General features: G+C 41.8%; 1 protein-coding gene across 11 annotated transcripts in view; it reads left to right on the top strand.

The window, feature by feature from the left end:
* Window positions 1-14,416, top strand: part of rbfox1 (RNA binding fox-1 homolog 1) — a 130,996-nt gene that overhangs the window by 93,014 nt on the left and 23,566 nt on the right. For 8 of the 11 annotated variants that reach the window (XM_068724779.1, XM_068724783.1, XM_068724780.1 and 5 more), the window contains exons 8-9: window positions 2,867-2,999; window positions 13,240-13,279. In XM_068724779.1, coding sequence (XP_068580880.1) covers window positions 2,867-2,999; window positions 13,240-13,279 — 173 coding nt within the window. The remainder of the gene's footprint in view (window positions 1-2,866; window positions 3,000-13,239; window positions 13,280-14,416) is intronic. The other 3 variants (XR_011103957.1, XM_068724787.1, XM_068724786.1) reach the window with 1 other exon arrangement.

Genomic DNA, 14,416 nt, shown 5'->3' with positions numbered 1-14,416 from the left:
AAAAACAAAAGCAGTTCACTTACCAAAGCTGCTGTTCACTTAAAGACAAAGTCCATCCTCCTTTCTTTAATTACAAAGAGTTTGATACCTCGGTTGTACAGAACATCGGTGCGGTTCAGTTCCAGCCAAAGGTCCTCCTGTGAACGTGTTCGTTGAGTTGTAGATCCACTCGGGTCTCTCATAAAGTTTTCAAAAGCACCGTAGCTTGTGAGTGTCCTGTCTGCTATGGTGTCGTGTTGCTGCCTTGGTTAGCGTAGCATAGCTCCAAACAGCTCCAAACACCAAGACTCTCAGTCGCAAATAAAACACATTCTTAGCCATAAAATGTGTAATGCTTCTCTAACGCTGTCAGCCAGGAATACTGTTTGTACAAATCCTTTTCCCTCTGGGTCAGAGCTGCTAGCTGTGGGCTTGGTCAACCCTTTGATACGATGTCCATCTTTTCTGGAAATGTCCTTCTCCAGAAAGGCGTTGTCAGTATCTCCCAAATCTGTTTCTCCTCCTCCTTCAGCCATTGAGTGTTAAAAAAACAAAGCTACACCAAGCAAAACGCTAAAAATGTCATGTTAATGTCATAACTCCATACATATCTTTCAACTTGAACTCTTACTACTAATACTAAGTTCTGCTAGCTAGCTTCAGCTTCACAACAGTCACGCTAGCCCACTGACCAATCAGACCACACCTTAATGCTGACGTACTTAGCAGGCTACCTGGGTAGCTCTGACACGTCAAAGAATACGCCCAACATGTCAAACTAAAGATCTGATTGGTTGAACACTATGACAATCAACAATATCGTCCCCATTTACTTAATCTGCAAAGGCTTCCTAGAGGACCTCGGGCCTCTCTCCTTACATAGAGACATAGAGGCTGAATCTGATTGGATAAGAGCTCTACTTAAAACAAGCTGCACTGGAAGCAGAGCAACAGAGGAAGACAGGAGCTGTGCAATGAGGAAATAAGCTAATGGGGAAAAATAATTAGAATACATGTAGTGTATTTATGAAAAAATATTGAATTATAAAATAGCTATAACTTTGTGATTCTGTTTAGGCCAGCAGAGAAGGCTTTGCTGGCCCTGACGGCCACCACTGGTAGTATGTATCTTTTGAGACGCACTAAGCGATTATTTCCATGTCCCTTCCTGAGAGCCTACTTGCCGGTTGGAAATCTTGTGTGACCAAACAATAAATTGTGGGGTCTAAAGTCTGAACTAATTTTATGTTACAGAGCTGTTCCTGTTTTGAACATTGTCCTCACTACCACATTGCATTGTGGGATATTGATGTATTACCTAGTTTCCACTGTTTGCCTACTGTAACATTTCAGTGGAAATAGTATTCAATTCTTGTACTATTCTATTGGTTGCATACTAAGGATACAGACATACTAAAAACTCTCACATACTGTTTTAGCCTATTAGATAGCATGGTCATGGTTTTGCCCACATTTGGGAGTTGAAAATTGGTAGTAAAGTGCAAACCAATCCCAGTATCGAAATGATGTTCTAGTTACAGTTGGAAGAACTAACTTGGGCTGAGACGGGATGTGAACAGTGGTCTCTAGTGTCAAAGTTAGAAGATCATTAACCTCACAATACGTTTCTTCTGAGAAAGAGGTCCTTTAGTGTCCAGAGGTCTCAGTGTCCAGATGTGAAGTGAAGTCCGAGCATGTCTGAAATTCTGAACAGACACATTTGAAGGCGACACAGAGGAGGCATGCGATGAACCATATGCTGATGACACATGCAGTCTCTCAACGGCATTCATGGTGTGTGAGGAATGATAGGAGATGGCTTAAGGACGAAGTACAAACCCAGCATACGTTGACTTGCAATTTGCTAATGAAGCCTTGCGACCTGACTTCAACTTGGTCATACAGCTGCATATGTGAAATTTGAGCTCAGCATTTAACCCATCCCAAGCAGTAGGAGCAGTGGGCTGCAGTAAAGCGCCAGGAAGCAACTTGTACAATCAGACTGAAAACATGACTTGGCGTTGTCCTTCAGCTCTGGCAAACTTTTTACAACATGGTGCATTGCTGTAGTCAGTAGGCATTTAGAAGAGTCTAGTCTGCCTGACTCATTGATCCTTTATCTGACTGAGCGGTGTGCCAGTTAGAATCTATGACCCGGACCGTGGCTCACCGTGCTGAGTACTGGTGAATCCATGGCGCTGTCCCAGATTAGTCCTTTGTTTACGTTGTCAATGAGTTCAGCAGTATTGCTCAGTATTCATAAGTTGTCATGAGTCCGAGTTGTTCTCTATTTGCATATGCCAACCACTCCTTTTCATTTAGGCCATATGAACAGCAGAGTGGAGCAGCGTTGGAACAGTCATCAGTGTGACTTTCAGAGTGGCCAGGCCACTCGCTCCTAGAATCAAGGTGACAGAAGATGAATAGGAACAATTACCAGCCTCACTCCTCTCCTTGTCTCTCTTTGACAAACTCTTATCCTTTGGCTCAAACCTTCCATTTTTCATCAGGTCCATGAATGATTCACTGTTTCTATTAGCATTTTATTAGATCTCCTTTTTGAAGAGATGTATAATTAGGGTTGAATATGGCACCTAGATCTCCTTCTCAACCTTCACTCACCCCAGCTCTCAAATTAAGCTTTGAGTCAGTCGGCCTCAATTAAGATTAATGATAAGTTAATAACAATACCACTGCAATAGCTCCACTCCACTGCCACTCTCTTTAAACTAAAAACTTTTTGTCCATAATTCAGATTCAAATTCAATGCTGCAGGTGTACAGCTATTCATGTTCCACCATGCACCGACTAAAACAACAAGGAAATTGTGTGTTCTTTTTATGAATCAGGTAAGGTGTGCATCATTTCTTCTGTTCTATGTCTCCAGTACCAGGTTTTCCCTACCCAACAGCCAGTGCAGCAGCAGCATACAGAGGAGCCCACCTAAGAGGTCGAGGACGGACCGTGTACAACACATTCAGGGCAGCTGCCCCGCCTCCACACATCCCAGCTTACGGAGGGTGAGCATTCTTTATTGCTCTTGTCCTGTTGTCATTTCTTCCTTTCTGGCCTCTCCTTCTCTTGTTCCTTTATCCAATGGCAAGTCCTGAATCTCTGAGCTCAGAGTCAGCGGAGCGGTGCATTCCAGCCTCGCCTCACAGCGATAACACACTCCCCCACTTCCACAGCATGCTAAATCAGCCAACTGGCATGCTCCAAGACATGTGCCTCTGAACGGACTCATGGAACATTATTGTCAATTTGGCCTTGTACTGTGGTGTCATTCATGGTGGGTGATCTTCCACTTTGTGACCACTTTTGGGGTTTACCCAGTTGCCCAAAAAAAATAAATAAAGAAGAAAGCAAAGTACAATAAGCATCTTCCAGCCCAGCAGCAGCTCTGGCTGATCCTCCATGGCTGAATGCTCTGGAGACAAGCCAAGCATAGCTGTGTATTGTGGGCAGTCAGATCTGATTTGATTTATTCTGTTGGTTCTTTTTTATTCATTTTGCTCTTTATGACTGCAAGCAAATGGACACTAAGGAGGCTGGCTGAGAGTCTATTTAAGGACGGGAACAGATTTACAAATTCAAATGTAATGCTTATTTTCAGAAAGTTACTAAAATAAATGATTTAATGTAAATTTTCAGGCACTATTCTGAATATTCGCTTCATGGAGATAAACAGGTGCTGTTAAACCGTTTTTGAATGAGAGGGCACAACAGAAAGACTTACTTGAAAGAGCTCCAGTCAAACCTCCATTTATGGAACATGATGAAAATATGACAATTCTGTTGGTTTTATGTAATAATGTGAGGAAGGATAAGGTCTCATCATCGCTCCAAGCACAATTCATGTTCTCAGCTCTTGTTTTCAGCTTGAGTAATATTCAAGTTATTAATTAATTATAACTTATTCATTCACAAAATCTGCTTCCATTGCACTTTGTCACATTTTGTTTTATCAATATACCATCTTTTCTACCTCAGCCAAGCGTAAATAAAAACCTTTTTTACAGTATTTAGTTTAGTTCAGTTTTTTGTCCACTCTATTTTCAAATAGTTGGATATTTATCCCCCTATTCTTCTGCACTTTTAAATGTATGGAGTTCATGGCACCTCCACATTGGCTTTACTTTTAAGAAGCTAAGGTTGCTGCCTGATTATACTGAATGAAAGGCAACATGGAGGAAGTGTAAAGTCTGTATTAACATTATTAACATCAAACAGCATCAACAGCAAATTAAAACGTTTCTCGGGGTTAACTGGAAGTAAAGGCTCTAATGTAAGCCTTCTTCAAATAAAGGCTTCTGTAGCCAGTAGAGGCTGCTATCTGAAAACACATGGTACATTATTTATTGGTTTATGAAGTGGAAATAACCCAATGGAAAACACCTTCGTTCCAACACAGGTCGATTAAAGCAGATGTGCAGGTGCTTCTGAGAAAAGCTTTCTGTTGGAGGGATAAATAATACCTTCACCCACAACAACACTGTCACTGTGAGGAAGCGTCACATAGCATGAGGACGATAGGTGTTTGGGTGAACAATCCAGCAGGGTCTTGATAAAGAGATATGTGCTACAGATTGTACTTTCATTAACGCTGCAGCACCGCTTAATTGCCCCAGTGGCAGGCGAATGATGAATTATTAATGTGGACCGTGATGTATTTTTATTAAAACTGTCTCGAGTGGCGTAGAGCTGTGACACAGCGAGGAAACCCAGTGTGCTGTTGTGTGCTGTGTGTGTGTGTGTGTTCATTAACTGCTCCTTCATGTCTTTACGGCGGCCTGACATGACAGCCTATAGTATCTATAAGCTGTGCTGCAGTCCCACACAATACATTTTAATTAGTGAACCTGCTCTCTGGGCCTCCTTGACATTTGAGAAGTTATTGATTATCAGAGATAGCACAAACGAGTGAAAGCAGGCTATTGGCTGGTGAATTGGGAAGCTTGTTCCTCTGAGGAGCTCTTCTTGTTAAATGGAACTCTTTCATAATGCGGTGCTGACAGCAGCGTCCTGCTCTTTTTATTGGAGGCTAGATGAGGAATGCTTTCTCTCTCACACACACGCACAAACTTGCATACAGTGCACATAGAGGGAAGTGTTTAATCTCAGCACTAATGGTCATCCAGTGATTTCATATTATTAGTCAAGGGATTCTGCAGATCAGGAGACAATAATAGAGAAACACACACAATGATATCAGCAGACCGGTTCACTTCACTTCACTTCATCACACGTTAGAACGGTTATTTTCTTTATCCATGAGCAATAGTACCTGGAAACTTCTTGGTACCACTTAAGTCAGGGTTCCAACCGAACAATGTCATAGCAGTTTAACATGGCGTCTCTATGGCGATCAGTTGAGAATCTACTATCTGCAGTGAGCAGAGTTGAGACGAGCAGAGCCGTACCATTCAGTGGAAAGACGACACTAGTCCTGCCTTGTTAAGGTGGGGTACTATTGGTGTCTAAAGATACTGCCCTGGATTTCACTTTAAGCACTCTATTTATATATTTATAAACCTTTTTATTCTTTTTGCGTCAAATTGTTGGCCAGCCTAAAAGTCTGTCACTGAGTGAGTCAATGAGTGAGTGATGACATTACATCATTGGTGAAAGTGAGTGATATTGTTACATCATTGGTGGAAGTGAGCGATGACGTTACACAATTGGTGGAAGTGAGTGATGACGTCACACCATTGGTGGAAGTGAGTGATATTGTTACACCATTGGTGGAAGTGAGAGATATTGTTACACCATTGGTGGAAGTGAGTGATATTGTTACACCATTGGTGGAAGTGAGCGATGACGTTACACCATTGGTTGAAGTGAGCGATGACGTTACACCATTGGTTGAAGTGAGCGATGACGTTACACCATTGGTGGAAGTGAGTGATGACGTCACACCATTGGTTGAAGTGAGCGATGACGTCACACCATTGGTGGAAGTGAGTGATATTGTTACACCATTGGTTGAAGTGAGCGATGACGTTACACAATTGGTGGAAGTGAGTGATGACGTCACACCATTGGTGGAAGTGAGTGATATTGTTACACCATTGGTGGAAGTGAGAGCTATTGTTACACCATTGGTGGAAGTGAGTGATATTGTTACACCATTGGTTGAAGTGAGCGATGACGTTACACCATTGGTGGAAGTGAGTGATGACGTCACACCATTGGTTGAAGTGAGCGATGACGTCACACCATTGGTCGAAGTGAGTGATGGCGTTACACCATTGGTGGAAGTGAGTGATGACATTACACCATTGGTCGAAGTGAGCGATGACGTCACACCATTGGTCGAAGTGAGTGATGGCGTTACACCATTGGTGGAAGTGAGCGATGACGTTACACCATTGGTCGAAGTGAGCGATGACGTTACACCATTGGTCGAAGTGAGCGATGACGTTACACCATTGGTTGAAGTGAGCGATGACGTCACACCATTGGTGGAAGTGAGTGATATTGTTACACCATTGGTTGAAGTGAGCGATGACATTACACAATTGGTGGAAGTGAGTGATGACGTCACACCATTGGTGGAAGTGAGTGATATTGTTACACCATTGGTGGAAGTGAGAGCTATTGTTACACCATTGGTGGAAGTGAGTGATATTGTTACACCATTGATTGAAGTGAGCGATGACGTCACACCATTGGTTGAAGTGAGCGATGACGTCACACCATTGGTCGAAGTGAGTGATGGCGTTACACCATTGGTTGAAGTGAGTGATGACATTACACCATTGGTCGAAGTGAGCGATGACGTCACACCATTGGTCGAAGTGAGTGATGGCGTTACACCATTGGTGGAAGTGAGCGATGACGTTACACCATTGGTCGAAGTGAGCGATGACGTTACACCATTGGTCGAAGTGAGCGATGACGTTACACCATTGGTTGAAGTGAGTGATGACGTCACACCATTGGTTGAAGTGAGTGATATTGTTACACCATTGGTTGAAGTGAGCGATGACGTTACACCATTGGTGGAAGTGAGCGATGACGTTACACCATTGGTGGAAGTGAGTGATGACTCTATGGCGATCAGTTGAGAATCTACTATCTGCAGTGAGCAGAGTTGAGACGAGCAGAGCCGTACCATTCAGTGGAAAGACGACACTAGTCCTGCCTTGTTAAGGTGGGGTACTATTGGTGTCTAAAGATACTGCCCTGGATTTCACTTTAACCTTTTAAAAACGAGGCCTATTTGCAGGCCTCAGCTCGAATAAAGATAAGAAATACCTAATTAATTGTATAAAAAAAATAAATAAAAAAAAAAAAAAAAAAAAAAAAAAACTTTTTTTATATATTTTTGAGATGAGAAAAATCATGGAACTATCAGAATACAAGTTACTGGTTCACATAAGATAAGGATGGAACACAGCAGAACTTGGAAAACTCAAAAGCTCGATCTTGAAAAACAGCACTTTTAGGGTATTGTTTTTTGGAAAGTATGGGTATCCAAGACTTTTAATATGCTGGGCTCTTAGAACAACTGATATAGGCTCTATATACACAGCTATACATAGATACAGTGAAACATTTATGAAATATAGAGCATTTCAAATTAGAAAACTGATCAAATACTCCAAGATTTGAATAAAAAAGTATTTTTAAAATTCAAAAACACTCTATATCACTTCTATGTATCACTCATGATGTTCATTGAATCAATAGACCGAAGATTGGACCTTTTTTGAGTGTTTTAAGCTCTTTCTATGCCCTTTTTAGTTATTTAGTTTAAGGTCAAATCCTGCTTCGACTCTCTGTTCAGGGCTGTATCTCAGCCCCCCCTTCTCCGATTTTCACCATTGAGACATCCTTCGAACCGTAGGAGCCAATAGAATTGCCTGGAATTGAAAGCTAGATGATTGACAGCACTATTAGCCAATAAAGCTCAAAAAGGTCCAGCTCTGAAATCTGATTTGCTGAGCTTCCAACCCTCCCAAGAATCCGAGGAGTGTCGGAGAGACACGAATCGAACGGATTCACACGGAGCACCAGCAGCTGGACAAACATGCGTTGGAAGTACGGAGATATTCCATTTTTTCGCTGAGATTCGACCAAAGGTAAGTACAATATTCGATGAAAGCTGTGTGACTTTTTGTGTTCGAAGCTGAATATCTCTGCGATGGTTTACCGGGGAGAGAAATGGAAACTATGTCCGTAATCTCCGTCAGGCGCTCGTGCTTTTTCATGCTGCATGTTTGTAGGTAGCACGTTGCTAACGGAGTGTAGCAGCCTTTTTCTCCGGTCTGTCCCAGTCATATCGAGTATGATTTATGATATTTTGTTATTTGTTTGCTTGGCTGATGGGAGATGTGTTTGTCTCATGTAGAAGTGACCTAGTTCATGTTGTTCCCAGGACGCTGAGGTTTCTGCAGAACTATAACATCACTATATTCGTTCTTCGTGGGTTCTCTGCCAGTTACTTTTAACACAAAACTCTCTAAGTTTTGATGTACTCTGCGTCCAAATGGGGGACCCTCGGGTGTATCTGGTTTTAAGCACTCTATTTATATATTTATAAACCTTTTTATTCTTTTTGCGTCAAATTGTTGGCCAGCCTAAAAGTCTGTCACTGAGTGAGTCAATGAATGAGTGATGACATTACATCATTGGTGAAAGTGAGTGATATTGTTACATCATTGGTGGAAGTGAGCGATGACGTTACACAATTGGTGGAAGTGAGTGATGACGTCACACCATTGGTGGAAGTGAGAGATATTGTTACACCATTGGTGGAAGTGAGTGATATTGTTACACCATTGGTGGAAGTGAGCGATGACGTTACACCATTGGTTGAAGTGAGCGATGACGTTACACCATTGGTTGAAGTGAGCGATGACATTACACCATTGGTTGAAGTGAGCGATGACGTTACACCATTGGTGGAAGTGAGTGATGGCGTTACACCATTGGTGGAAGTGAGCGATGACGTTACACCATTGGTCGAAGTGAGCGATGACGTTACACCATTGGTCGAAGTGAGCGATGACGTTACACCATTGGTTGAAGTGAGTGATGACGTCACACTATTGGTTGAAGTGAGTGATATTGTTACACCATTGGTTGAAGTGAGCGATGACGTTACACCATTGGTTGAAGTGAGTGATGACGTCACACCATTGGTGGAAGTGAGTGATGACATCACACCATTGGTCGAAGTGAGCGATGACGTTACACCATTGGTCGAAGTGAGCGATGACGTTACACCATTGGTTGAAGTGAGTGATGACGTCACACCATTGGTGGAAGTGAGTGATGACATCACACCAATGGTCGAAGTGAGCGATGCCGTTACACCATTGGTGGAAGTGAGCGATGACGTTACACCATTGGTCGAAGTGAGCGATGACGTTACACCATTGGTTGAAGTGAGCGATGACGTCACACCATTGGTGGAAGTGAGTGATATTGTTACACCATTGGTTGAAGTGAGCGATGACGTTACACAATTGGTGGAAGTGAGTGATGACGTCACACCATTGGTGGAAGTGAGTGATATTGTTACACCATTGGTGGAAGTGAGAGCTATTGTTACACCATTGGTGGAAGTGAGTGATATTGTTACACCATTGATTGAAGTGAGCGATGACGTTACACCATTGGTGGAAGTGAGTGATGACGTCACACCATTGGTTGAAGTGAGCGATGACGTCACACCATTGGTCGAAGTGAGTGATGGCGTTACACCATTGGTGGAAGTGAGTGATGACATTACACCATTGGTCGAAGTGAGCGATGACGTCACACCATTGGTCGAAGTGAGTGATGGCGTTACACCATTGGTGGAAGTGAGCGATGACGTTACACCATTGGTCGAAGTGAGCGATGACGTTACACCATTGGTCGAAGTGAGCGATGACGTTACACCATTGGTTGAAGTGAGTGATGACGTCACACCATTGGTTGAAGTGAGTGATATTGTTACACCATTGGTTGAAGTGAGCGATGACGTTACACCATTGGTTGAAGTGAGTGATGACGTCACACCATTGGTGGAAGTGAGTGATGACATCACACCATTGGTCGAAGTGAGCGATGACGTTACACCATTGGTCGAAGTGAGCGATGACGTTACACCATTGGTTGAAGTGAGTGATGACGTCACACCATTGGTTGAAGTGAGTGATATTGTTACACCATTGGTTGAAGTGAGCGATGACGTTACACCATTGGTGGAAGTGAGCGATGACGTTACACCATTGGTGGAAGTGAGTGATGACATCACACCAATGGTCGAAGTGAGCGATGCCGTTACACCATTGGTGGAAGTGAGTGATGACGTCACACCATTGGTGGAAGTGGGTGATGACGTCACACCATTGGTGGAAGTGAGTGATGACGTCACACCATTGGTTGAAGTGAGTGATATTGTTACACCATTGGTGGAAGTGAGTGATGATGTTACATCATTGGTTGAAGTGAGTGATGACATCACACCATTGGTTGAAGTGAGCGATGACGTTACACCATTGGTGGAATTGAGTGATATTGTTACACCATTGGTGGAAGTGAGTGATGACGTCACACCATTGGTGGAAGTCAGTGATGACGTCACACCATTGGTCAAAGTGAGTGATATTGTTACACCATTGGTGGAAGTGAGTGATGATGTCACACCATTGGTTGAAGTGAGTGATGACGTCACACCATTGGTGGAAGTGAGTGATGATGTCACACCATTGGTCAAAGTGAGTGATGGCCGTTGCTTCTTCAAAATTAATAGTTGTGACAGTGTATCTGCTGGTAATGTCTCCGTCGCTGCAGTCGATCAGTTGATCCACTTTCTTACGCGGTTGTTGTTGCTGGGCAAACCGTTTTTTACCCACAAAGATCTACATAGAGAACTTCAGTGGGAGCACTATAAGTGCATGCGTAGCGAATGTGTGCTCAAGCCAGTGACAGAGAGACGTGAATGTGCTCATAGCAGACAGGCATTGGGAGCAAAGAGAGAATCAGCTGTAAACGTATTCAGTGGTAGTAAATGTCCACTGTAGGTTTCAGTTTGTCCATGAATAAATGCTGCAGCTTCTCAAGAACAACACTTGAGGCCGTGGGGATGTTCATAACTGTGATTGAGCATAACCAAGTGGTCTGTTAAACAAAGTAACAGTGAATATCTTCTCTGGTTCTGGTGGAGTGGGGCAAGTCTTAGAGAATAACACTGTTGCTGTCATAAAGATGTCATCGGCTCAGGAGGTAGAGTGGGTCATCCACTAATCGGAAGATTGGTTCAATGTCGAAGTGTCAATTTAAAGTGTCCTTGGGCAAGATACTGAATCCCAAATTACTCTGGTGTGAGTGTGTGATGTGACTCTGTGAATGATTAAGATCCTGATGCATCTTGTAGAGCAGCCTTCAAGGCGAGGTGACAAGAAGGGTCGAACAAAAGATTTTGTGGAGTTGGAGTGAGGATTCTGAACAGGATAACTGTGTGCAGGCATCGCAGTGTGAAAAGACAGTTCATAAGAAATGAGAGAACTGCCTGAAATGTCTTGTACAGCACAAACACACAGGACAAACTGGGGAATTTGTACGTCTGTACCAAATAGTTCAAACTACATTTGTAATGTTGAAGGTCAATTTGTTATTATTAATAACTTTCAAAAACATTGCAAAGTCCAACTTCCATCTTCTCTTTATCTTTCTCACAGTAAGCGATGCGACTCCTCGTCTCTGTAAATGTCTCAGTCCAAAAGTCAACAGATCTATTGAAAATAAGATGGATGAAATCATTTCCAAAATTGTCTTTATCTACCAAAATATTCTGCTTCAATCCATATTTGTTAGCTTTTAGCCTTTCAAAAACACAATTTACACTGCTGTCAAAAATCTCAATGGGGGAGGCATGCCCCTTTGTTAACAGTGCAGTCTAGCAGCAATCTAGTGGAGCCATATATTATATTTATACAACCACAATAACACAAAATCATATTTTTTCTTTTAAAGAGTGATGTCATCATAAAATATAATGACACTTTTATTGGTACTGCTGCTGCTCCAAGTTCAACTTGCACTGTGCTGTTGACTGCTTTATATACAAAATAATGATGAAGCATATTTCTTTTCCTTTGTCTATATTTGCATGTTTTTTGTTGGAGGGTGCTGAAGGAATGTGTCCTTGTCTCGAAATCTGTGGATTTGTGAACGTGCTTTTGGTTAGATGTCTGAAATAAGGTCTGTTTTTAACACATTAACAAGTTTAACACATTAACAAGTTTTGTTCTATGAAATGAAATACGTCAGTAAATACCCCTCTGGTGAATTGAAGCTTTTAAGTGTCTTAAAAAAAGCAGTTTGCTATCAAGTGTATAAATGAGTCGAATTAAAAAATTGTTTGTTGTTATTCCTTTGTGAAGAATATCTTACAGAACAAAACGTGGAAGTATCATACATGTTTGTTTGCCAAAGAGATTATGTTCGATAATAATCCAAAATCTATTGAATAGAAAATATGTGATACATTCAGCACTCTATTGAGCTCATCCAAAAATAACGAATGGCAATCAGACTACATTACTTTTATGATTACTGATTTATTTCTGCAAAAAACACTGCTGTCCCAATTGCAAAATACGTATGCTGAATCCTCCCGTCCTCGAGAGTTCGGACTCCTTAAGGTTCAAACACAATAACAGACTCAATAACACTAGTTCAAGCTTTGCGTATTCTGCATTAAAAAAGGTCTGTACTCGTGATGTACTTTAATATATAATATATAATCCCTAAAAAAGTACATATGATAAGCAAAGACTAAACATATTTTGAACTAGCAGTTAAACTAACTGAAGTAAATACAGTGTACGTGAAAGCCAGATGCTTTTGTGGATGAGTTGTTAAGTCGTAAGGTGAAATATGAGTTGATATGAAGAAATATTTGTTTTGCTATTCCTCTCCAGTGGCTTGCATGCAGTTATGATTGTGCTAGAACAATCTTGATATCCATGTTTAGATACAAACCTCAGGACACATGTGATACTTATTGTATAATATTAGTAAACCCCCGTGAGAGAGTGCTTTTGGACCTTCCCAGCCTCCTTACAGCCATTAGAGAGCAGAGAGGGCTGCCTGCTGTTTTCCTCTCATGTCTTTATTTTGGGATGTTTCTGGATCGATTGTGGAGCTGGAGGTTTGGTTGGTAGAGTCCAGTGCCTGCATGTCAACATGCACTAATATTGGATGTTTTTGTTTTATTGTGTGTTTGTTTGTCTGTTTGTTTGTGTTTTGCATCCTCTGCAGTGTTGTTTACCAGGATGGATTTTATGGTGCAGATATTTATGTAAGTATTATTTACTGGTATGACATTGCATGCTACACCGCCATCTCCCTGGTTCCTGCCCATACTCATACATGGCTTCACCTTCAGCTAGCTGGTCTCAGCCTGCTCTTCAGATCACGGCCCCGGGAGAGAGAAGACGAACAGCTGCAGGCTCTGTGAGCAAGAGTCACATCAAGCAACAAAGGGAGAACATGACGAGACTTAAAAAGTGGACAAATATCTCCTGTAGGAATCTCACAATTTGATTTGATATTGATTCTTGGCGCCATGATTTGATTCAGAATCAATTCTTGATTAAATTAATAGAACGAGGGAAAATGGTCAGACTACATTTTCAACGTGCCAAATCCTTCACTCATGTTGTTAGTGCATTGGATTATTAGTAGGAAACCAGTAGCATTGTTTGAATTACTACATAGATGAAATGGATAGGATCAGTTTTAGGATCATTTAACAGAAATTTAAGAAACAAATTAGAATAACTTTTGAACTCGCTTTGACAAAATAGCAACACAGTTTAATTGCTTAACAGCTACAATTAGTTTATTTTGTCACGAAGGGAGCTCTTGAGGAGGACTCGGACGCAGAGTAGAGGTTCAGCTGACAATCTTTTATTTCCAACAAAAATACACAGGGAAATCCCTGGAAACAAAAAACTCCTCCGAAGAGGGATGAACGGGGAAATGCTCTGGCTAAACTAATGGAGCTGGGCAATATTAAATACGGGAAGCCAACAAAAACCTCTCTTAGCGAGGAAAGAAGAAAATAACAAAGTAGAACTAAAAATGCTCCGATTTAACTCAAAGAGCTGAAAAGTCAAAACGGCAAAAGCCAAACCAAAAATCTCTTCTCGAGGAAGGTATTAAACTACAAGTAAAATGCTCTGATTTAACTCGAAGAGCTGAATAGTCAAAAAGGCAAAAAAACGGCACAAGGCCAACCAAGGACTCTATAACAAGGTTCGGAACCGACGAAACTATGACTTGGACTTGATAATCGCATAAGGCGGGTGTGCAAGACGAAAGGACATGACACACTGGCACAGGACAAGGGGAGACGCAGACTATAAGTGCACATGAGGGAAGTGGGGGAACAGGTGGACACAATCAGGAATCAGGGAAGACAATCAGACTGGTG

Source organism: Cebidichthys violaceus, unplaced genomic scaffold (genome assembly GCF_023349555.1).
Source record: "Cebidichthys violaceus isolate CVI_PGR_0920_01 unplaced genomic scaffold, fCebVio1.0.p SCAF_32, whole genome shotgun sequence".
Lineage (NCBI taxonomy): Eukaryota > Metazoa > Chordata > Actinopteri > Perciformes > Stichaeidae > Cebidichthys > Cebidichthys violaceus.
Note: the sequence above shows the minus strand (reverse complement) of the source record. Positions and strands in the feature narration are given on the sequence as shown.